At 44.1% G+C, this 25,750-nt stretch overlaps 1 protein-coding gene across 2 annotated transcripts in view; it reads left to right on the forward strand.

Moving 5' to 3' along the window:
• Pamr1 (peptidase domain containing associated with muscle regeneration 1) overlaps positions 1-25,750 on the forward strand; it is a 79,894-nt gene that overhangs the window by 45,224 nt on the left and 8,920 nt on the right. The window contains exons 4-8 of one of the 2 annotated variants that reach the window (XM_021727799.3): positions 547-661; positions 2,198-2,415; positions 5,054-5,161; positions 22,547-22,597; positions 25,257-25,469. In XM_021727799.3, the coding sequence (XP_021583474.2) occupies positions 547-661; positions 2,198-2,415; positions 5,054-5,161; positions 22,547-22,597; positions 25,257-25,469 (705 nt within the window). The remainder of the gene's footprint in view (positions 1-546; positions 662-2,197; positions 2,416-5,053; positions 5,162-22,546; positions 22,598-25,256; positions 25,470-25,750) is intronic. The other variant, XM_005327401.5, reaches the window with a different exon arrangement.

The raw sequence follows: 25,750 nt of genomic DNA on the forward strand, positions 1-25,750 counted from the left end.
CGAGAAAAACCAACCTGAAAACCATCAATCCTGTCCAAGTGGTTGCAGATCATCTCTCCCTCCACACGTCCATTACAGAGGCACTTGTTACATAAGTGGTCATAGGAGAGGTTCACAGAGGTTTTCTAACTGGATGGCAGAGGGCAAGGGAGAGGAGTAGTGGGAGAGTCTACTTTTTGAAGCGGAGGCAGCTAGATGGTAGGTCAGGCTCAGTCTTGGAGAGGTGAGACCTTACGGTGGCTTGGACTTTATATTCAATTAGAGTTGAGTTTCCACCCAGTCACCTATAGACTAGATTAGCGATTGATTTAACTGGAGAACTGGGATGATAGCACTTCCCTTCCCAAGCTTTTGGGTGGATTAAATGAATTGACTTGTGCAATTGGCCTCATACATGGATAGATGCTTAAAAAATATATGGGTTTCCTTCTCCCTCCTCCCTCTTTATTCTGTTCTAAGGGGTGTGGGATGAGTTCGAAGACTCCTTTTCCCATCTCTTTTGTGTTGACCCCAATCTCCCCATCCCAATCCTTTTTCTCTTCTCAGGATGTGGCCAGGTTCTTCGAGTCCCAAAGGGTCAGATTTTGTTGGAGAGTTACCCCTTAAATGCTCACTGCGAGTGGACCATTCATGCCAAACCCGGGTTTATCATCCAACTGAGGTAAGGGTTGGGGTCACAATTGAGGAGCATCAAAGAGACCATAGTGGCATGGACCAAGTTCACCATTAACACTTTACTCTTCACCCCTGAAAAATACCTCCCTCTTTTCTTCCAGGGTAGCAGAGTGGCTGCATCACCTCTAAGATTTCCACTTAGTTTTTTCCTTCTCCAGCTGTGGTGAGGCCGGAGGTGATTGAGATTCCTGATCCTGTAGGGTACAACTTTCAACAAACATTTTCTGGGGGGATGAATGTACCCTGAGGTTCCCACAGGCCAGCTCTGCCCTCCGGGAGGAGCAACATGGTACCCTGAATTGAAAGGATCCAGCAAAACCTTCTCCATCCTTATCAAAGCTGGCCTTGGTAGCTGGTGTCCTACACCATGAGGATCTGGGGTTGGGAGGGAGCTGATTAATTGGGCTTTCTCAGAGGAGGGCTGGCTCTAGGAGGAACTTAGGGGGTCACAGTCTTCTGCTTAATGGGCTCAGGACTGGATCTCCCAGGATGCTAAGGCAGGTGTTAAATGCTGCATATTAACATTTCAGCAGCTGAGGGACCAAGATAGATGTTCTCTCAGAGCCTCCAAAAAGCTGCTCCAAGATCTAGGAGACGATCCAAAAAGAAATAGCCCCCAAAATAAAATGACGAAGGATTAAGGAGCACATTACCAGCCCAGGAAAGCGGCCTGATTTCTTTCCATAGTTAAACTTGGGCCTTCTGGCCCCAAGTAATGATAATCATGGAAACACTTAGAAGCATATACACAATATTTATTCAAAAGCTCATCAGTCATTCCCTTTCTGTCACCTGCCAGGTGACCACAACATCTATTTTCTTGCCTGGAAAATAATCTCGAGGCCACCCATGTCCCTCTGTCCCCAGAGCCCCCCTTCTACTCAGACCACGCGTCTCACTGGGATTCTGTCCAGGCTCCTGACTGGGGTTCCTGCTTCCGCTTCTGCCTGCTCTACCTTCTCCTCCTCTCAGGGTGGCTAGAGTGGTCATTTAAGGTCCTAAATCCCAACAGCACCTTCATATTGAAACCTTCTGGCGGCTTCCTGTTGAGCTTGGAATCAAATCGGAACCCCTCACCAGGCAGCACGCTACTGTCCCCTTCACTCAAGGATGTCCCCTGGCGGTATCCTGGATTCTCCTTCAGTTCCTCGGTCAAGTGCACTCACAGATTCCCCTGCTGGGCCGCTCTTAGGCAGGACATTTACGGGTCTAGCTTCAATCGCATTGCTTCATCTCTACTAGGGTCTACTAAGTCCCTTGGAAAGGTCTTCCTTGACCACAGTGTTAGAGAGGAGACTCCCACTTCATTCTTCTCTGGTTCATTGTATTCATGGTGCTTAGCATTCACTGGATTTGCCTTGTTTTTTTTTGTTTTTTGTTTTTTCCTTTCTCCTCTCTCATTGCTTATTGTCTGTCTTCCAAAGCAGAGATCCATCTCCATAAGGGCAGGTCTTGAACAGGCCCCAGGATCTTAGCACTGCCCAGGGCCCATCTGTTTCTTCTGTCACCTCTCCACCCACAGGTTTGTCATGTTGAGCCTGGAGTTTGACTACATGTGCCAGTATGACTATGTGGAGGTCCGTGATGGAGACAGCCGCGACAGCCCCATCGTCAAGCGTTTCTGTGGCAACGAGCGGCCGGCTCCCATCAGGAGCATGGGCTCCTCGCTCCATATCCTCTTCCATTCGGATGGCTCCAAGAATTTCGATGGCTTCCATGCCATCTTCGAGGAGATCACAGGTAAAGACCACAGAGACAACTGTAGCGTTTTATGGTTTGCTCCAGTAAAATCTGCTCTGGGTAAGTCCTTTCTCCCTGCACAGACTTATTAAAACCTAGCATGTTGCATTCTTGGAAGCAACCTACACACTGAGGAAAAAAAAAAGAGAGAGAGAGAAATGGCAAGACATATTTCAGAACCAGAACTAGAAATTTTTATCTTCTTCATATAAATAAGGTGGGTGGAGCACAGAGAGACTGTATAATGTGACCAGGTCACACAGCTATAATGGTGCAATCAGCAATTTGTACGCAAGCAGTTTGACACTAGAGCTTACGGTGTGTGGGGGGGGGGGCGGCGCACTATGGTAAAGAATATTGTCCTTGGATTCTTGGCAGATCCAGCTGTGTGACTTTGGGAAAATTCTTCTCTCTCTCTCTGGGCCTCTGTTTCCTAATTATTGTTAAGGAGATGGTAATAGATGCTGGTCCTTAAGAAGACTCTAGAATAGAGGAAGTGGTTGGCGCAGTGTAATGCACAGTAAGCACTCAGTAGCTGCCAACCCGCGTGTACCCTTGGCCTCCATTAGCCATCTGTAAAATAGGTCTCGAAAGTCTTAAACTACACTGGCAAATGTCATGCACTTGATGAGGAACTCAAGCCTGACTTCAAATCCTGCTCTCTTTGGCGTTTTTGGAAGTAGGATTTGGCCAAGATGAAGCACTCAGTCCTAAGGAATCAGCCTGGTTCTTATTGTTCTGAGATCGGGTTGCAGCAGGTTTTACAGAATAAGCTCAGGCTCAAAGGTCAAGTTTTTAAAAATACTGAATAATAATAAAAACAAACTAGCGATGGCCTTCTCCTCTTCATGGCTCCCTTAGGAGGGAGTTCTGATGGGAGTCTTAGGAAAGCGGGGGTGGGGTGGGGAGGGGGAGTATGGGGGGTGGAAGGGGGTGGGGAGGGGGGGTAGTGGTAGAGTCAGGGTTTCTGCGGTCTCCTCCATTCATCTGCCTGTGCCTTAGCAGGATGCCCACAGCAGCTCTCAGCAGTTATCCCTGTCTCCAGTCCATGCCGGGGCCCCATGGGGCTGTGCAGGGCCTGGGAGTTCCAGATGCTTTGCTGCTGTGGGTGGTCAGTCCTTGTCCCTGATGACACCCTGCTGGTCCCCTGTGAGGTGGTCTGTCAGGCAGAGCCAGCTGTCAGGGAGGCTGGTGGGGGGCAGTGGTGGCTCACCAACCTGTGTGCCTGTGATGGAGGGAGGGTCTCCCTCTTGTGAAATGGGCTCCTCGACTCCCCGCTCCCCTTGAGAATCTAGGAAACACTAGCCTGCCCTGGCAAAGAGCCAGCACCATTTCTGCTCCTCACATACCCCATTCGTCAGTTTATATCCATTATTGCCTCTGGCTAGGGTCACCTGTCTCAAACCTGCATTTCACACAACCCATGCTTCAGAATCCCTATCACCTTGTCCATCCTTGGCTAAACCCTTTCTCTTGCTCCAGTGAGCTGTGACTTTGCCCTTTTGTGACCGCTCTGTTGCACTTTCTCTTCTTTTTTCATAATACACTAACTGCGCCGTGCTTTGGGTTACAGTTGTATATTTTTTTTTTACATCACCTTGACCTGGTAAATAGAATCTCCTGTTTCTCTTTGTGTCTCTCCGGTACCTTTCACAGAGCAAGCTCTCAGTACAGATTTGTTCCGCTGAATCGAGGGATGCATTTCTTCCGTCAACGTAGGAATGGCGGTAACACACGCAGAGGGTTTTCCAATGTCTTTTTGTAGAAAATATAGTCTTTAAGATGCTCTGTAAAGAGCAGGTTATGAGGTCAGATAAGCTTGGGGAAGACTGAATGTTATGTGCATTCTTAGAACTTCATAATGCATAGGGCGTTAAACGGAGAGGTTCTACAGCGAAGCAGTTTGGTTAATTACCATTAATGCCAGGAGCAGTTCGCCCCCGTACGTCTGAGGCCAGAACCCTTATTGAGTTGAACTTATATATCAACATCACAAGGACTAATGGCTACAGAACATATGAGTACACCTTTAATGGTATCATAAAGATTATCTTCCAGTGACTGTCTCTCTATATCCAGGATGCTAAGGTGTTCTTTTTTTTTTTAAATTTTTTTAAAGGTGATCTAAAGCTACCCAATGATGCTTACCTATCCAAAAGATGCAAGCATGATTCTCCTCTCATTTATTTAATGCTCCAGTTTATTTTTTTTTTGTACCAGGTATTGAACCCAAGAGTGCTTAACCACTGATCCCCATCCCCAGCCCCCTTTGTATTTTTTCTTGAGACAGGGTCTTGCTAAGTTGCTGAGATTGGCTTTGAACTTGGGGATCCTCCTGCCTCAGCCTCCTTAGTCACTGAGCTTGCAGGCTTGAGCCACAGAACCCAGTGCTCCTGTTTATTTTTTGGCTTATGTACCTCAGACTAGCATTGCCTTCTGGGGGCCTCAGAAAGATCAAATAATATCAGCAACCTCCGACATGTAGTGAGCACCTACCTGTTTTAGGCATCATCAGGTCAGGGTAACATGAATTCCGTATAAGGAATAGAAAACCACCAAGAAGTGAAGAAGCCTCCAGGCCTGGAGAGGAAGCACTTAGGGATGCACAGTGGCACTTAGGATGCCTTTTCTCTTACAGCCTGCTCCTCGTCCCCTTGTTTCCATGACGGCACCTGCCTCCCTGACAAAGCTGGATCTTATAAGTGTGCCTGCCTGGCAGGCTACACCGGGCAGCGCTGTGAAAACCGTGAGTATGCCTCCTGGGTGGAGCTGAGGAGACTCTCGGGCTGTCCTGGGAGGGCTTTGGGACTCTCGGGTTGCTGTTTCTTGGTGTCTAGGACTCTCTGTCCAAGATGGCGCAGGGTGTGGATACAACTGAGTGGCCTCAGAAGAGCAGGGCTGCTGGAACTACCAACGTTTGCCCCTTGACATCTCTAGCCCAGACCTATTGCAAATACCTCTCAAAAAAGGCACAGCAGTCTCACATCATATTCAGAGCTCAAGAACACCGAGGAAACAGTGAGCCGTAGAAAGCCACCGTTGTCAGCTCTCCCGTGGTTCAGAGTTTGAGCTCCCTGACCATCCTAAGGTCTAGAGTTTGGAATTGTCCTCCAGGGCACCGATGTGCTGTGGGATAGTCTGAAACCCTACATGGAACATGGTCAGTGTGTAAGGTGACCATAAGTCCCAGTTTTCTGGGGACAGTCTCAGTGTATGCATTTTGTCTAAATATGATAACATCCTCACTCACACTCGAAGCTTCCTGAATTGGGTGGCAAATAACATGGGTATCCTATAAGGATGAGACGAGGTTTGTTGAGGCACAAACTAACGTTTTCTGAAGGACTGCTGTGCATTGGGAGTGTGGAGGTGCAGGGAAAGAGGACGCCTTGTCTTTCTCTGAAGCAGCTTCCCCCGAGTTGGTGAGACCCATTTCATCCTCCTTTAGTAGTTCTGGGGCAGGCCTGGAAAGAAAGGGGGTGCAGGGGGTGGGACATAAGAAAGGAGGATCCAGCTGGTCATCTCCAGGACAGCTCTCCTTGTTCTCAACCATTCAAGCCCCGGCCCAACCTTCTGCCTGAGCCAAACTCATTCCTTCCCCTTCTCCTTCCCCTTCCCCTCCCTTCCCTTTTGTTCTAGGATCAAACCTAGGGTCTCCTGCATGCTAAGGATGCAATTTACCACCGAGCTATACTCCCAGCCCCTGAGTCATGTCTTGACTATAACATTGAACCACTCAAGTTCTCTAGTCTTATAGACAATAGTCAAAAGCTGAGCAATAATAACCCTCAGTCATCCAAACAGCAGAAACCAACTCAAGCAAATAATTCACTCCCCAAACAAGAAATCAGCATGTGATTTTCCTCCACTATTAGACCCAAGAAGAGATAAGAGAGACTTGAATGTGCTGAGTGTGAACAAGCCTCTGTCAGATCTAATCCTTGCCCTTAGGAAGCATCATGCTAACGGCTACATGTGGCGGCACCATGAATGTGCAGCCCCTCTGTGTGGTGCCAGGGACTGTGACATTGGCAAAGAGGAATTCTCACCCAGTAACCAGAAATAATTGGTCGGGGTATCTGATAACTAAAACCGTGTGTATGTCCTGTGTGCTAATAGAAGTTTGAGACCCCAAATTGGTGTCATGCACTGAAACCATCACCCTGGAATGAGAGGTGCAGAACAAGAAAAGTCAAAATTTGGGGAAGAGCTGAAGGAGTATAGTTTATACCCTGGCCAGGGTTCCTCCAAGCAGATCCTGAGATGGGAATGAGTGTACAAGTGAGGTTTCAAGGTCAAGCTCCCTGGAGAAGCTCATAAGGGAGGGGACAAGGAATCAGGAAGGGAATGAAGCTAAGTAAGTGTGAGGTTTCTGGTGAAATCCCAGCCCCAGTGTTGAGTGGTAGTGAGATCTGGAATATAAAGGAAGTGTAGGCTAGGGGACTGGGCTGTCCTATCCATATGACAGTGAGTCATTGGCTAAATTCCATGGGGACCTAGGGGACATGAACTGGGCACGCTGGCTTTCTGTGCAGGTGGATAATGTGGTTCTCATCCCCATGGGCAGTTCTCTGAAAGTAGCTGGTGCAGACAATATTGCAGAATGGGGAGGGGTCCCTGACTGTGCCACTGAGTTGGGCTGAAAGCATCCCTTGCTCTGGAGTGGCACGGCTGGTTTGAGTGGGACTCTGGGAGAGGCTTAGAAAATGATGCTCTGTGGTCCCTGCCTCATTTGAGGCTGCTGTGCTGTGTGCAGGCAAATCAAGGAACCATGTCTTTCTCTTTGCATCAAGAAATAGTATGGGGTGTGATTCTTCTCACAGCAGTTCCAGACCTTGACCCTTTAGAATCAAAGGGATATGGTGGCAGCTATAGTTGCTTAAAGGGAATGCTTAATGAACTCAAGGAACTGACTGCACAATATGAGGGCTTTGATAAACAGGTAAAATTGCAAAGAAGTGAAACATCGCCAAATAAGACCAGATGCCTTTAAGAAGCTGTTTTAAATCAGGGGAGGAAAATAATCCTTCCCAAAGTTATGACTAAAATGTGCATGGATAGCGTGTGAATCAAATATGGATTTCTCAGCATGATTATTCCACCAAGAAAAAATAAACATCATGAAAAATGAATGTAAAATAAGGCATTTTTGTACTGATTTGTAACTTGATTCATACAGTATCTGAAATCACTTTAAAACACCAGCATAGATGGGCAAGAGAATTCTCCCCTGCCAGTTTATATACACATATTTCAAAAACCATAATTCCTCAGCACCGTGCAGTTACAGCTGGGTGAAGATATTCGCAGTGGAAATCTGATATGTCATTTGCTAGCATCCTTATGGGGGTCTGAATGTTTATTATTTTCTATAAGATGCAGGTTTATTTTTTTCCTGTTAGGAAGTTTGGCATGAGTTCTAATGCACTCCGTGGGGGAAACATCACAAAAATTAGCTGTGGCAGTTTACCTGTATAATTTTTGAACAGATCTTCGTCATTTTTTTTTTCAGAGCAATCTGTCAGTTAGAAAATCAGAAAAGAGAAAAAAATATGAATTCCGTTTTCCTCATGAGGATATCAGTGTACTGGAACAGTCTCTCTAGAAGGAATTCTTTCAAAGTGAAGAAGAAACCCAAGCACTCTCAGATTCCCCCAAACTCTCAAATGCCCAAATTGGACTGGGCAATCATTTTAAAAAATTAGTTTTCAGAGCCCTGAGCTCAGGATGCATAAGATTTCTGTCTTTGATTTATGTGATATCAAATTTGATAAGAGGAAACCACTTCTAGATGCTGCACTCAAGTCTTTGTGGAAAATTAGATGCTCCTTTTTGCATATGAAAGATTCAAAGCAGAGGATGCAAGATGCCATTCCTCATCAGATCCAAAGCCAGAAGTGAGAACTGCACATTTCCCATGTGATTCATCGGTGGCTCTTGCAGGGTGGCTTGGTAGGACTCCGGGTGATTGAGTGGTGAGCTCTGGTGACCACTTGTGTCCCACGATCAAGTCCTTTCAAAGGTCTTTCCTTCCTGATATGGCTCATCAGTCTCTCTATTCTCAGGAAAGTCCTTGATACAAGCTAACTTTGTACATGTGCATGTCCTTAAGTAGGGTCCAATAGAAATAGGTTTTCTACTTTCTTGCAGAAGAAATCAAAAATCAAATAATACAGAGGTGTGTGAAATAAAAGGAGAATACTATTTTCACTGACCAGTCCTGGTTTCCAGGGGAACCACTGGTAGAAACTGTGGACTTCTTTCTATGTTGCTCCAACCTAAGTCATGATTTCATATATCCTTATTTTAAGCGAGTTGCTCTGAGCTGGGGGTGATTTTGCCTTCCTCTCCACCTCTGGGTGGCACTTGGCAATGCCTTAATCAGTGCTGGTGGTTATAACTGTGGGTGAATGGGGCAATGCTGGCCTCTAATAGGTGGAGACCAGGATGCTGCCAAACATCCTACAAGGAGCAGGACAGCCCCACCACAGTTGTCTAGCCCAGAGCCAGTGGTGCCAAGGTCAAGAGTTTTACCAAAGTGGATTCACGTATACATATAATCATTCAACTCATTTTCAATACCCATGTCATGGATATTTTTTCCAGATGGGTCCATGAAACGATTTCTGAGTATTTCATTGTATGCACGAATGCGCTATCATATATTCATCACATCCTCAAGATGGATTTGATATTGTTTACAGTTTTTTTTTGCTATTATGATGAGAACTGCAATTGATATCCTTACATGTTATTTTGTTCATATGTAGACATATTTCTGTAAGATAAATTTCTAGATGTTGAACTGTTGGTTCAAAGGGTACATGTATTTATTTATTTATTTGTTCTTTTTAGTTATACTTGACAATAGAATGTATTTTGTCATATTATACATACATGAAGTACAATTTTCCATTCTTGTGGTTGTACATAATATGGAGTTACACTGGTCATGTGTTCGAATATGAACATAGGAAAGTTATGTCTGATTCATTCTACTTTCTTTCCAATTCTCATTTCCTCTTCCTTCCTCCATTCCCCTTTGTCTAATCCTATAAACTTCTATTCTCCCCTTCCACCCACCTTATTATGTGTTAGCATCTGCATATCAGAGTAAACATTTTGGACTTTGGTTTTGGGGGATTGGCTTATTTCACTTAGCATGATAGTTTTCGGTTCATTTACCGCAAATGCCATAATTTCATTCTTCTTTATGGTTGAATAATATTTCATTGTGTACATAAACCACACTTTCTTTATCCATTCATCTGGTGAAGGGCACCTAGGTTGGTTCCATAGCTTGGCCATTGTGAATTCAGCTGCTATAAACATGGATGTGGCTGCATCATTATAGTAGGCTTCCTTTAAGTCCTTTAGGTATATGCTGAGGAGTGGTAAAACTGGGTCGAATGGTGGTTCCATTCCAGGCTTTCTGAGAATCTCCATCCTGCTTTCCAGAGTGGTTTTACCCAATCTGCAGTCCCATCAGCAATGTATGAGTGGGGGGTACATGTATTTAAAGATTTGAGAATGATTGCCAAGAAGGTCATTGAAAAGTTTCACCAATCGACGAGATGAGCCATTTATTTATAAGCACCAGACCTAGAAATAAGAATTGGGATCTGCATTTCAGAAACAAAGGTCTACTCTTGTCAAAATGGAAATGGGTGTGTTTTCAGGGGGTTCCACTGGTCCGAGGAGAGAGAGTTCTTGTTCAGACTCTGGGAAGTGGTGGATTAGAGGAGAAACAATCAGCAAGGCTTGGCCTCTTCCCAGTGGTCCAGAGGGTGTGAGAGGCCTGGGACACTCATCAAGGGCTACTACACCCCCACCCCCCAACCTCAGCTTCCCTAAAATGTTTTCCAAGGAGGTAACACTTTGCTCTGCTCTTGAGTGACCTCCTCAGAACCCTGACAAGGGGAGTGGCCCTTCCTCAGCCTTGAGGCCAGACTCACCCCCTGCCAACAAACACCCTCAGTGACCTCCAGCCTCCCTGGGCCACCATGTAAGAAACTGAGACCCCTTCTTTCCTCTGAAGTTTCCTGTTTCTTTGTGTGGAACACAACGACAAAATAAGTCCTCAAGAAAATGGTCAGAGTCTTGTTTTGAAAAAAGTGGAGAGCAAGGGATTCATCGCCTGCTCCAGTTTCCATGTTGTCTTTGTTCCTCTGGCCCAGTTGACAAGGCCCGGCTTTCCCCCGTGCATCCTAATGAAGGACGATGAAACGGGCTGAATCTTGGGGGCACAATGCTCACACTGCAGGCTCTGACGCGCCTTTGAACAAAACAAACCGGGCTCCACCAATTAAGGGAAAATGGTGAATCTGGATTCATTTGGGTTTTGGAGACCCAGAAGGTTTCCCACTGGCCTGTCCCAAGGACTGAGAAGAAAGGAGCCCAGGATGAGAGGCACACTGTCTCCTTGTGCTTCAAAGAGGTGCCCCGCATTTCTCATCGGAATAAGTGTTTAGGAACTTTTGAGATTTTCATGGAAACATTAATGCTGATGCAAGTGAGATTGTTTGGAGACCCCTAGTGGGTAGCAATCATCTCTCCCACGACTGACAGGTAAATAAGGTGCTGTGTGCCGGCTGGATTAATGCAGACGGTTCTGACATTTTTCCAATAAGGTATTGAAAACCTGCCTTTGTCTCAGGTCCAAAGACACCTCTTAGCCTCAGTTTCTGGAAGACAGGCGCATCTCTGACTTCTGCTAGATGGTGCTTGGAATGTGTAGTCAGAAAGATCTTGGATTGACACTGAATCTGAAATTGACCAGCCAGATGGTCTTAAACAAGTCATTTAACTTCCGTGAGCCTCAATTTCCCCCATTTACAAAGTTTAGCAAAATAATGCCAAATATCTATTAGGGTGTTGGTGGGACCCACAAAAGGCAGAGTTGGGGAATAAGAGCTGTGAATCTTATGACTGCTTCTGGCCCTGTCTTAAAGTTGTTTGAAAATCTGGCAGAAAGCAGAGGATTCTCCAGATAAGGCATTATGGCAACAACACTAGTTTCTACAAGGTGATGACTCTGACAAGCCTTTTTCAGGGTTCCATGGTTTAAGAAAATTCCCTTAAGACTTTCTGAGTTTCCTCTTGAGTTGACATTCACAAGTCATTGCTGGACCCTAAATATTGCTACCACTGCATCAGCCCACAGGCAAGAAAGACCTGGTTTTAAAAGGACAAGTAGATGTTGCTGGTGTTATTGTCATAAGAAATCCTGGGTCCCAGGGGAAGATATGCCCATTGAGTGTGATGACTGGGGAGCCTTTGCCACCAGGACAGCCTGGAGAAGGGGTTTTCAGACAAGATAAATGCAAGAATGTCATGAAGGAACTGGATTTGGATACTCCGGGGAAGGTCACCCAAAGCATTGTGTTGCCTGACCAGCCTCTGTTCTCTCACGGGGTTTTGGTAGTCATCATTTAACACACGGTGGGATGTGCGCCTGTCCCTGGTGGTTATTTTGGAGACCTGGGTTTTAGAGCTTCAGTTTTGTTAGAGGGACAGGGAAGAAAAAGGAAATGAATAACCTGACATAAGAGGGTATAAGAGTTATGAGTGTAATTCCATGGAGAATAGTCTCAGGGATCCATAGTTATTATTCACAAGCACTTAATGATCCAGAGCGTTCATTGGAGGAGCCCCAGGAAGACTATTAGCTGATAGACTGCTGACTTCGTACCCAGTACCTGGGGCTCCCACCCACTCATTCTTCCTAACAAGGCAATGAACTTCTGAACTCCTCTTGGTATATTCAGAGGGACACCATCCATTTGGATTTAGATCCAAAACACAAGAACTGTTACTGAACACAGTAGAAGCTGCCCTTGAACAATTGGCAAGGCGTGTGTGTGTGTGTGTGTGTGTGTGTGTAGCTCAGAGGGAAATTTTTCTTTTTTCTTTTTGGATCAATGCTTGTTCCTAAGTCTACCCAGACCAAGTGACATCTAAGTTGTGAACTCTGCTGGGCTGCAGAGACCCTGTGGCCTCTTAACCAAAGCATTGCTGTTGCATGCAGGGTAAGGTGCTTGGGGTTGTCTTGTCAAGGGTGCATTTGGCTAGTCAGGGAGTATTTTAGCATAGCAGCATTTCTCCCAAATAACAAGAAGGCAGGGGAGGCCGGGTAAACTGTTCTCCAGCCTGCATGCCTCTCAGAGCATGGGAGGGAGCCCCCTGCAGCATGGAAGGGCCAGAGCCTCCATAAATTCTACTCAGTTTTGTGTTCATCTGCTGCTCCTGGTCAAGGCCCTCTTGGCTTTGCTTTAGCAGATGAGGTCCTGAGGCAGGGCTTAATGGAGGAGGCCGATTTTATTTGGGTCCCAGGTTAAGAGGTAATCCATTAGGGCTGGGAGGGGCTGTGTGCCCACCGCGGGCTGGGAAGAGGGCACAAGTTATAGATGAAGGATGAGAGCATTGCAGAACTAACTTCTGATGGAAACAAACATCCTGCTTTAGTTATTTTTTTGCCGCTGTGACCCTAAGACCCAGCCAGCTCAATTGTAGAAGAGAAGAAGTTTATTTGGGGGCTCACAATTTCAGAAGTCACAGTCCATAGACAGCCAGCTCCATTTCTACAGGCTTGAGGTGAGGCAGAACAACATGGTGGAAGGAAGCAGCTCACATGATGACCAGAAAGGGGAGGGGGGGAGAGAGAGAGAGAAAGAGAGATCACCATTTGCCAATACAAATATATACCCCAAAGCCAAGTCCCAAATCCCCACCTCCTCCAGCCACACCCCACCTGCCTTCAGTCAATCCCATCAGGTGATTGATTCATGGATTGGGTTATGACTCTCACAACCCAATCATCTCTCCTTTGAACCTTCTTTGATTTGTCTTACACATGAGCTTTTGGGGGACACCTCACATCCAAACCATAACACATCCCAGTCCTCACTGGCCCTAAGATGAACCCCAGCCCTTTGACAGAGGCTAGGGATCCCCTAGTTTTCCTTAAAGGCTCTTGCCTCCTGGATCCTTCACTACTTCTCTCTCTCTTGCTCCAGAAGGTGAAAGCTTCCTCTTCTTTAAGAGCAGGACGTTCTTGCTGGTATCCATGTACAAAGAACAGCAATAGTCATTATTCTCTCCATTCCTAATATAGACCAGGCTCCGTGCTTCATGGGACATTGCCCGCTTAGTTTGTCCACTTCCTGCATGGTAGGTACTTCTGTCATCTCCACTGTACAGATGCATCCAGCCAAACACTTCTGAGTGTCCATGAAGTGTACCAGGCACTGGGGAAACATGGCAGAGCTGCATGGCCTATATTTTCTCTGCCTTTGGGCAAAGCCATAAAAGAAGCCTCATCTTAGCCCATTTTTTAGTAGAGGAAAGGGTCACATGTTGCATAGTTTCTGGCAACAACTTCCTGTAGTGAAGGCCTTTGGTGGCGGCAACTGGGTGGTGAGGATTATTACTGAGTGCATCTTGTAAGCCAGACATTCGGAAGAATCTCCTCAAAGGACTTGGATGTGCCCAGCAGCCGAGGAACCTCAAATTAAAATAGACAGAGTTGTGTAGCTCAGGCCATTTTTTTATTTTTTAGTTGTAGTTGGACACAATGCCTTTATTTATTTATTTATTATTTATTTTTATGTGGTGCTGAGGATTGAACCCAGTGCCTCATGCGTGCCAGGCAAGCGCTCTACCCCTAAGCCACAATCATTTCCAGAGCGAACATTTCTTATATTTCAGTAAGTTAACTATGATTACCACAGGGGCACATTTCTTCTGGTAGTTTAGAGTTGCCCTCTACCCTAGAGCTGACTCAGAAACCTCTGAGATTTGAAGAAACCCCCAGGAACACTATTATTACCAAGCAGATGCAGTAGGTGGAGAACCGCTAGGTTTGTAACACTCAGGTATGTTACCTATCCTACCCATTCACTCTATCAAACAGGGATGTGCCAGGTTGACTGGGGCCAAGGAATAAAATGACTAGAGCTTTCTGCAAAGTTGTCAAAGTTGACCTGTCTCTCAGGCACAGGCAGTGTGTTAGCTATCCAATTAAATAGGTCATCCAAACACCGGAAAAGTAGTGGTCGAAAGACACAGTGTACCAGAGGCCCAAGACAATACTGATGAAGATCAAATAGCTAATTGTAAGCCTCCGCCTCCAAATTGCTGCCGGATGAATAGATAGCAGTGTGTGCAATCCAAGCCTAATTTCACATGGGTAGTGTCTCATTCACACCCGCGGAGGGCTGGAAAGCATCACCGAGGCAGAATGCCATTGGCTGGAAAGGGATGAAAAGAGACTTCAGTGCAGATGACATCATCAGTGGGTGTCATTATTCCTCGCGGGTGAAGACCTCCTTGCGAGTAAAAAGTATTTGGTTTTTGTCTGGATACAATTTGAACTCAAGTATAATTTGAACAGGGGAAAGTGAGGAAGAGTTAAAAAGGCCATCTGAAGGTTGTCTCTGAGCACTGGCCTCCTGTTCCGTCGGGTTTCCAGAAAGGACAAAGGCCCAATGAGAAAGTTAATGCCTTTTCCAAACAGAACCCAAATTCTGTCACAAGTGGTTCCCTTGATTTTGGTGATGAGTGAGAATGAGTAGATCCCAAGAGTATGCTAAGAATAGAGACCAATGTCCCTCCATCTGTCCCCAGCCCCTGCCACCAGCTCCATCGTGGGGTGATGGGCTCTGTTGACTTTGGCCCTGTTTCCCTTGCTAATTCTCAGATAATCTTACAGCCCCGAAACTCAGCTCTTTCTAAAAAGGCAGAATGGGATCCTGACTTACTTTTTCCGCTCAGCTGGTTATCAAGCTGACATGAATATTTCATTAGCATACAATTTGCCCACAGAAATGTATGCTTTTTACTCACAGTTTCGTAAATCGCTGCAATCCATTTCCAAAATCCAAGAGGACATAAGCAATCATAACTAGGTTAAAATTATTTAGAAGCAGAAATAGGACAATCCCAAAGAGAAGACTAGCAGATGGAATAGAGATTGAAAGGAAGCAAACACACAGACCTCTTTAGAGTTGCAAAGATTGTTAATTTTATTCTGACCTCTCCCTTGCTCTCCTGTGTCTAAGGGTGAGTACTGGGGAAACGTTGAACATTTCTTTTTTGTAAATTATAGAAATATTAATGTGCTGTGTTACTAGATGTCTCTAAAAACTAGATCATTCCCCTTCTCATACAAAAAAAAAAGTGGACTGGTCTTGTTTATGCTTGCACTATTCCAGTGGGTGCCAGCTCAACCAGCTCCTGCCCTCCTGTTGCTTCAACCCTGCCTGAGACCTTCTCCAGCTGTGAAGACCCTCTGGCCTACGGGCATCCTGGAGGCGTGTAGAGTTAGTACTTATCCCATCATCCTTCAACAAAGGATTGATGGTGCTCCCTAGGTGAGAACTGGTATCTTGCTCCTTGAGTGGGATAACCATGAGGCATGTCCCATTGTTTCCCAGAGTTGCTAAATGGCACTGATTCTCAGTTGCCCCCCAGTGATAACTTGCTTGATAACTTAAGAAATTCACGGTCTTAGTTTTCCCTAGTCCACTGTTGGCCCTTCCTGGGATTGCCACCAAGATAAACTGCTTGTACTCAAAACCTAGTCTCACACGCTACTGCTGGGGGAACTTAACCTCAGACACCTCTCTGAAAGTGTGTTTCTTGAAGAGCTAACTTAGTAGAGCCTAGAGAGCTATGTTAGCCCTGGTTCTCCAGAGAAGTAGAACCAAAAGGAGATTCATCTAGGTAGAGGCTCACCTGACTATGGAGGCTGAGAACCCCCATAACCTAGACCCAGGAGAGCTAGTAATTTGAAGGCTCTAATGTAGAGAGTCAGTGGTGTAGATTCCAGCTCAGGCATGAAGGCCTGGGAATCAGGAGTCCTGAGGACCGAGTGTGGATATCCGGCTCAGCCAGTCAGGCAGAGAGAGAGAACACAATGTTCCCTTCCTCCATCTCATTCCTTTGTTCTATTCAGGCTCTCATGAATTACACGCTGCCTCCCCACATTGGAGAGGGTAAGTCCTTTACTCATGATACCAATTCAAACACTGGTCTCTTCTGGAAACACCTTGGGAGACATGTCCAGATATAATGCTTAGACAGGTGTTGGGGAGCCCAGAATCTAGTCATGTTCTCCCAGAAGATCAGTGATCACATTCAGCTAAATCGCTATTTGGTGGCTTCTCTATAAAGTTTTAGATAAATCTTTGATCAATGATGAATAACATAAATTTTAAGGGTTAGCCTTATCTGAAGGTTTCTCAAAATATGAATCATTTGCATGGCTGATTAAAAAAACAGTGTTAGACTCAGGAATTTATTTATAATCTATATACACCCCCACCACACACATACACACACACACACACACACACACACATACCTCTTCTCTAGGGTCAGGGAGTGTGTGGAGATACCAGTGATGTTTGGAGAGAGCCAATAATAAAGATTTGTTTGAATGCTCATTTAGCCCATTTAGACAGCAATTGAAGCATGGCTGCTTCCATCATGGAGAAGCATCTCTCTTCTAATTGTCTCGTTTTTGGCTTTATGCTCTAATGTACTGGCCACACTGCCATAGCTTCACCATGTGCCCTGGTTGAGTGGTGATCTCTGTCTAGTGACTCAGGGAGAACACAAATGTGATAAAACTGGGAACTCCAATTCCAACAAGGCCCCCGTGGTTAAACTCAGCAGAAGCCTCTAGATTAGAACCTGGTTCCACTTCACCCGGCTTCCTATCTAGAGATAAGTGGTTTTCTTTCACACAACACAGCAGGCTCAGAGGTATCAACTCAGTTCAATCAATCACACCCAGGGACATCTTCATTGCAACCAAGGCCACAGTCAAATTTCATGCTTGACTAGTATTTGCTGAGACCCCCCCCCTTACCCTATTGTAATTTATTTAAGGACCCTGTGATTACCTTTATTTTATTCTTGGGTTAGGGTCCTATCTTCTGATGTACTTTTAGAAGCACAGGTAAGAAAGGCACTAGTTAGGATAAATTAATGCTAATGAAAAACGTTATGTACATTCCTCCCCCCCCGCCCCCCCCACCCTGTGGGTTCTCTCTTTTTGTGTGTGTGTCAGAGTGAGTTGAGTTATCCTGAGGAAATAAAACTGGATTTGTTATAATAACATTCCTTAAAATTCTAATTAAACTCTGAGGAATTATTTTGATTAAGATTTGTTTTTTGGACCAGGGATTGAACCCAGGGTGCTCAACCACTGAGCCACATCCCCAGCCTGTTTTATCTTTTTATTTTAAGACAAGGTCTCACTACATTGCTTAGGGCCTTACTAAGTTGCTGAGGCTGACTTTGAATTTGTGATCCTCCTGCCTCAGCCTCCTGAGCTGCTGGGATGACAGGTGTCACCACCATACCTGGCTGATTGAGAAAGATTTTGTCTGGTAAGATTCTGATCTGAGGAATAAGTCGCTGGGAGGAAAGTATCCAACCATTTTTGTCTCTAACTGCCTACAGGAGGCCAAGGAAAGCCTTGAGATATCTAAAGTACTTTAGTGTAATCATCCTGGACTGATGTCACTTGTATTTCTGGGTTTAAATGAAAAAGTCCTATGTTCAAGATAAAGAAAAACCTCTTCCCATGTCCTGTTCTGCCGTGAACAGAGGAGGTACTCATTAAACATTTCATGTGAAGGCAAAGGGATCAGTCAAATCCATAGGCAGCAGCACCTCCCCAGTCCTTCTCTGAAAGGTGGACATGCTGGCTTCCAAAAGGCAAAGCAGCAACTGGATTCTTTAGTTCCTAAGGGGTTATAAACAGCTCCTGTCTCCAAATATGATCTTACAGCTTGCAGACCTAAATAAAAGGGGAAAACAAATATGCATTGGGGGTGGGGGGCTAGTGTATCCTATTAAGATTTTAGATTCGTTTAGGAAAATGTATCCCTTTTACGGACGGGAATATACTGGTGAACAGAGATATCATGGGAAAAGAGGTCTATGGTCTTTCCACAGCCAGAAGGTGGGTCCACTCCCCGGGTTAGGGATGAAGAATGTGGACTTCCTTTTGTCACATTCAATATTACTTTTCTGACTAGAGGGTACCGAAAAGCTGAATTATCAGTGTGCCCTGAAGAACCACTTTTCCTGAAGACATCTGCGTGTTGATCTGACAGGCTTTCTGAAGTCTCCATCGCCATGTCCCCTGCTCACAGACCTCTGGACCTAGCCATCTCCTCTTGGTGCCTTTGTAACAGGTATTGCTGTCCCTGTTCCATTCAGGGGGAGAAAAAGATAACATTTTAGTTGCTTTACATCATCTTAAATCCAACTCTAAGCCCCATAATCCAGGGAATCATGAGAAATCCAGTTTCAATTATTGTTCCATCTTCTTTGGTACCCCCGGATTGTGAAAAGAGTCTTGTACGTAGGCCATACCAAATCCTCAAGGAGACTCCTCTGTTGGTAGATTCTGGTCTGCACGGCTTGGTCTGAGGAATCCCATTGCCTCAGATCCTCTGTTCCCTTCAGGTACAGCAGATTGGCTGCTGTGGGGCTGGGCTGGAGCCCAGGAGCCAGCATGGAGGCTGAGTGCAGGCTTAAGGACCAGCCTGTAGCTGCCTGGCCCAGCAGCCTTCTCAAGACCGTATCACCACCCAGGAATGCCGAAAGGCAGGTAGGCGCCATATTGGGGCTGAGCCCACTGCCTCTCTGGGGCCTCATCGCAGACACCTGTGCCATGGAGAAGAAGCCTGAGAGGCCCTGATGCCCAGCTGAGAAATCGGCAGAGCTGTATTGGGTTAGTTTCTCCCCCAAACAGAACCCGAGTCAAGCCTATGGGCCCAGGTGATTCACTCAAGGCATGACTCCTGTGATTAACCAGCAAGGAGTTGAAGAATCAAGATAAGAAAGAGGAAGACATCAAGCAAGAATGTTTTCAAGTAACCTTCTACTCAGCCCATCCCCCCGTGGGGGTTCTGGGAATGTAAATCAAACCTCAAAGAACAAGGATTGGGTTCTTCTATTTCCACTTATTGGCTACAGGTGAGCCTGGGCTGGGCCTGGGAGGAGGCCAGAACTCCCTCCATCTGGATAAGCGGATGGCCATGCCCCAGGGCACCCTCTGCAGGCAGCAGGCCCCAGCTGTCACAGGTCGAAGGTGAGGGATGGGTGACCTGTGAGTATGAGGGGACGTGGCTGGGACACCAGTGATGGTCATGACAAGAGACATCACAAAACCCTCACGTAAACAGTCACGTGTGAAATCACGTGGGAAGTGAACTCAACAGCGAACTCCCTCATTCTGTGGCCCTGGGAAAGAAAAGAGGGAGAGAGAAGGCTTTCTTGAAATGGTTATTTGAAACAAGACCCCAGAGAAATGTATCTCTGATGACTGCTGTTGTTCATGCCATGGCATGTGGGGTTTCATGCTAAACTTAGTGTGTGAATGTCCCCAGGCTGAGTTCCAAAAGTAACAGGGCAATGGGCTATTTATTACTAATCATGCAATCTTTTATTTAACAAAGCAGGTGTTTGGTGCTCCTTCAGGCCAGGGATGCAGATATTTTAAATTCTCCATTGGCTTTGCCTGAAAATATCCATCCCGCTGAGGAGAAATGAAACCTAAAGTCCTTGAAAAAAATCAAACAGAAAGAATCATGAATCTGTTCAATGGGGAGATACAAAGGTTTCTAAAAAGAGAACACATAGGGGGAAAAAATCATTTTGAAACCTAACCGCAGGGAGGAGCTCTGATGAGATGCAGATAGTCTATGTACCCACCAGGTAGATGTCAACTGGGAGAGAGAAGGAAGGAGGGAGAAAGTTTTAGAATTCTCTTCAAAAAACATCACAAGGGAGTATGCAGGCTTTGGAAAGTACAGAAAATGAAAGAGAAAGAATAACACTCGGGGGTTGTTTGATATAGGAACATAATTTTAAGGCTTTATTGTGTAAGATTAAACAAAATAAATGAACAGACACCCTGGTTGGTACCCAGAAGTCTGAATCAACACAGTTTTGGAAGTTCATCACGGGTAAACATTAGCAAAAGCCCAGGAAATAGAGCGGAAGGCTGTGTTGTGCTTGAATAGGTCTAATAATGAGCTATTAAGATTTCTCTCTGGAGTGCTCTTTAAGGTGTATTAAATTTGGGGAACTGGCTTTTAAAGGCATTGGGTGCTTTGTAAACAAAGGCAAATGAGGGAAAAGGAAACTTTTTTGTTATTTCTGTGACTCCTCAAAACCAGCCCAGCCAGGTAAGTGTTATTATTTTGTTTTATAGTTAAGAAAAGCAATGGTTGGGGAGGTTTACTAGTTCCCAGCTCTTAGTTTCTTAAGTACAAGAATGAAAAACTTTCACTCTTTGTCCCTTCTACCCCTAACAAATATTTATTAAGTGCTTGCTATTGTAGACTCTGGGGAACCAGATGAATATTTGAATTCATATCTATCTGATCCTAGAGGCCAGTATTTTTTCTACCAGAGTCTAGTTACAAGACTTATTTAAGAGATTTCATGCAAAATTGTATAATGTGATTATACAAAATATTAAAGAGATTTGTATGGACTGAGAGACAATTGGACCAAAAAACAAGGCATAAAACACTTTATGCTAGATTTAGATGTTTAATGGACAGCACTCAAAAATATTTTGTTTGATTTTTTAAAACAATAATAACTGGGGCTTGGGCTGTGGCTCAGCAGTAGAGCGCTTGCCTAGTGTGTCGTGAGGCCCTGGGTTCGATCCTCCACACCACATAAAAATAAATAAATAAATAAATAATAAAATAAAGGTATTTTGTCCAACTATAACTAAAAAATAAAATATTTAAAAAAATAATAAAAACAGAAACAACAACAAAATAATAAAAAACAAACTTTTATGATTTTACTTTATGATTGTAAAACTTGAAAAAAGTATAAAGAAGCAAAATCATTCTTAATGTTATCAGTAAAGATAATTACTACAATTGTTATTTTATTTTAATTTTCACTTTTTGGGGGACTAGAGATTTAACCTAGGGGTGCTTTACCACTGAGCTACATTGCTAGCCGCTCCCGCCCCCCTTCCCTTTTTAAAAACTTTGAGACAGGGTCTTGCTAGGTTAGTTTGGGCCTCACTAAGTTGCTGAGCCAATGGTCCTCCTGCCTCAGCCTTCTGAGTCTCTGTGATTACACGTGTGTGCCATCATGCCCAGCAATGACTGCAAGTTTCGGAAAGTATGTTTTTCAAATCCCTTGGTCTGTCTCCACTTTGGTTGCTTTAAAACATTCCCACGTATCTATTTTTTCATTTTTGTCTGGTTTGGGGCTTTATGAATCTGTAGGTCAAATTCTTCCATGAGTACAGGAAAGTTTTCATCTATTATCTCCTAGCACATTGTTTCTACCATTGTCATCTCTCTTCCTCCTCCTCTATCTTCTCCTTCCTCTTCTCCTTCTTCTCCTCCTCCTCCTTTTCTTCTTCTTTTTCTTCTTCCTCCCTCCTGTTCTCCCCCCCACCTCCCTCTCCCCCCCACCTCCCTCTCCCCCCCACCTCCCTCTCCCCCCCTACCTCCCCCTCCCCCCCACCTCCCTCTCCCCACTGTCTCCTTTCCTGGAATGTTAATTATGTATTTCTTTACCTTCTCACTGTGTCCTATGAACCTCTTAGATTTTCGAGTACATTTTCACCTTCTTGTCTCTTTCAACTTCATTCTGAAAGTTTTCTTATAAGCTATCTTTCAGTTCTTTTTAGTTTGCTATTAAATCCATCCACTGAGTTCTGTTACTAAATTTTTCAGTTTTTTGATTTTTTCTTAGGTTGTTTGTTTTTTTGGCATTTCTGGTTTTCTACTGAAGTTCTCAATCTTGTCTTTTATTTCTGGAAGATAGTCAATGGAGTTATTTATTTTTTGCATTTTTAATTCATTTTTTCATTTATATATGACAGCGTAATGCGTTCCATTCTTATTACACATATAGAGCACCATTTTTCATATCCCTGGTTGTATACAAAGCATATTCTTAACTAGTGTCAGATGACCACTTTGCTGGACCCTTTATAAATCTGATTCTGTTGTCTATATTTCCCTTGATTTTCAGCCGTAGTCTTGCCTTCTGTCTTTGTCAGTTGGGGCTGCTACAAGACAATACCATAGACTGAGTGATTTAAACAACAAACATTTATTTCTCACAGTTCTGGAGGCTGGAAAGTCCAAGATCAAGGCGCTGGAAGATTCACTGTCTGGTGAGGGCTGCTTTCTGGTTCATAGAGGCTGTCTTCTTGCTGTATCCTCACATGGAGGAGGAGGGAGAGAGAACTCTCTGAGTTGCCTTCAATAAGGGCAAAAATCTCACACACCAGGGCTCCATCCTCACAACCTGATCACTTCTCAAAGACTCCCTCTCCCTAATACCGTGATATCGGGGCTTAGGATTTCGACATGTGAATTTGAGGGGGAAACAAGCATTCAGTCCCCTGAACACTCCATTGGATCCTAACGTAGAAGCATTACTTGCTCTATCCTAATGATGACATTCCACAAGCAATAACTTAAAACCAAATAATAGTTGTCATAGTTCTCCATTCTAAGGTATTGAATTTAAGTTGTACGGAAATTTTGGTGTGAAAACTACACTTAGGACCTGATTTCAAAAATGTCAAGTTATAAAATTGTTTGCATTTAAGAATTGCAGATGTTTAGTGGCATCCTTTACCCTTGTACAGAGATATTTGTGTATTCCAAGTTAATTTCTCTTTAAGTCTTCTTTTATAGCCTCTAAATCTCTATCTCCAAGGGCTCAAGAACTCTCCAAAATTCCTAGTATTTAAGCCCACTTTAAATAGTGTGTGTGTGTGTGTGTGTGTGTGTGTGTGTGTGTGTGTGTTCCATGAGAACCCTGCTGTGGCAGCTCAGGGCATGGAGTCTAGCAGATCATGGAAGAGCTTCCTTTCAAGGGGAAGACAACCCCCCTGTCAGGCTCACCTATCAAAACCATCAGTAGAAAAGATTAATCTTTTGCTGAGGCTGATGTAGCTGCAGTCTCGTTCATTTTCTCCAAGTATTCCAGGAATGGCCTTAAATATCACCCATTCTTTTTTGACCATGAGCTGTAGTAAAGCTCAAAACAAACGAGGACCTACACTTGAAGTGCATAAATCATAGCCTCTCGATAGGCAACTGGCCACAGATTCAAACACTTGCCAGAGCCAGGCAGCCTGGTGAAGAATGCGGCTCCCAGGTGAGCAGAGAGCCATTTCTCAGCTCCAGGTGGTTGTCATCTGGGGGAGGCAGGCTGGGAGACTGAAGATCTGAATTGTGTGAGAAGCCAGTGAGACCTATTTTTGTGTGAATTCTCCCAAGTTTTATGTTGGCAACTAGTTCCATTATTTTAAGCGTACAGGCAGGATACACTCCGTTTTTTATTGTGGTCTCTGAGCCCCAGTGGTCACCCTGGGATATATGTTCAGACTTAATGCATCTACTAAAAGAAGCTGGCGCCATCACGGAGGTGACATGTACTGCTTCCTCTCCCTCCCCCTCCCATCAGAGAGGGATTCCTGAAAATACAAGCACTAGGGTTTTCTGAGACCACTTGAAGCATAAAAAAGCCACATTGCCCTCTTTATACCATTTTAGTATTTTAAACAGTCTCGCTCAGTGAGGTCCCTTTTTTTTTTACACTTAAAATAGGAGTTTTGGATTCACCCACCAGGGAAATCACTCATATTACATAATCCCCAAAGCACACAGAGTGTTATTGATCATCTGCCACATGGGCTATGGATAATCCTAGAGGAGACAAACCAGTCAGTTGGCTAATTGCAGCAATCTTGCCAAGTTGCACCCGGTAAAGTTGTTTATTTTTAATTCTTGAATGTTTTAAAAGCGCTATTTGAAAGAAGATTCTTTTCTTGCCTGGGGGCAAGCAAGTAAGTTGCTTGGAAGATAATTGGGACAGTTATGGGAAGGAAAGTACGTCAAATGCATAACTGCATTACACGAGAACTGTTTTATAGGAATGAGCCTGTGCCTTAGAAGAAATTATTAAAAAGAAACCAAGGAAGATGATAGATTAGTGCCCAAATTCAGTTGAATTCTTTGGAGGACTCACTCTCTTTGCTTAGACAGGTCATATTCAGTATTGTGCCATAATCTGTATGAGAAAAATATGTTACCTATTTAATAGAATTTTTCCAGATTAAATCTAAAATCCTGTTCAGTGCTCAGAATGGTTGGGGATGCCATTTTTACTTTAAGTCATTAAGAATATTAAGTATACAGATAAAAAGTTACATTTGGGCATCAGGGGGAATTTGTAATATTTTTGCAATGATATTGTCCTCTAGTAGTTTTAACTAAAACTTGAAACACTTTTTTTCTTGATATGAAATATAAGATCTAAATTTATTTCATATATTTATTCTTGTTGTTAAGCAGTTCTACTTTTTTGTATACAACATAAATAGGAAACTGAACAGTCTAATTTAATTGCTCAAGCGATAGGAAATGAGGGAGATAATACAACACTGAAAACTAATTATGCCTGTATCCTGATCATAAACTAAGGTGAAATATTTTTCTTGTCCAGTCTTGCCCAGCTCCTATAATTTGAAAAAAAAAAAAGAACAAGATCATATAAGAGTCAGATTTGTGTCAAAGTTGTTTACATTTTGAATAAACTATTTCTCCATCTAAGAATAAATCATTAAAACAAGGAAAGACGTGTCTAATACATGCATTTGCTATTAGGAGATTTCTCTTGGTAATTCTTTTGCGCGCACTGTTAGCAGGCTTGTTATCACTGTATTTTTAAATTCAATGAAATAATGAAAAGATTCTATTCCAAAGTTAAATGACTCAGACTTTTAACAGTTCTTCTTTTCTCTTGTTTTTCATTTTTAGTCCTTGAAGAAAGAAACTGCTCAGATCTTGGGGGACCAGTCAATGGGTACAAGAAAATAACAGGAGGTCCTGGATTGCTCAATGGGCGATCTGTAAAAATCGGCACTGTGGTGTCATTCTTTTGTAATAACTCCTATGTTCTTAGTGGCAATGAGAAGAGAACTTGCCAACAGAATGGAGAGTGGTCAGGGAAACAGCCCATCTGCATAAAAGGTAACTTATGGGTGTTTCAGGATCCTATAGGGGTAGATGAAGTTACTGTGCCTTTTGATAGCTTTAATGCATTCTTTTAAGCCCCTGTGTGTGTGTTGGAGAGTGGGGGGGGGGTCCCTTTCTCTCTTAAGTTTTCTCCCGAACCACATTATCTATTAGATAGGAAACCATCCCTAAAAATATTTGCTTCATTTTTCTGGACTTAGGGAAGACTTGCTTACTGTAATCACAGCATCTTGAGGTGATGGGGGAGAGTGATATAGTTATCAGAACAGTTCAGG

This window comes from Ictidomys tridecemlineatus, chromosome 4 (assembly GCF_052094955.1).
Source record: "Ictidomys tridecemlineatus isolate mIctTri1 chromosome 4, mIctTri1.hap1, whole genome shotgun sequence".
Lineage (NCBI taxonomy): Eukaryota > Metazoa > Chordata > Mammalia > Rodentia > Sciuridae > Ictidomys > Ictidomys tridecemlineatus.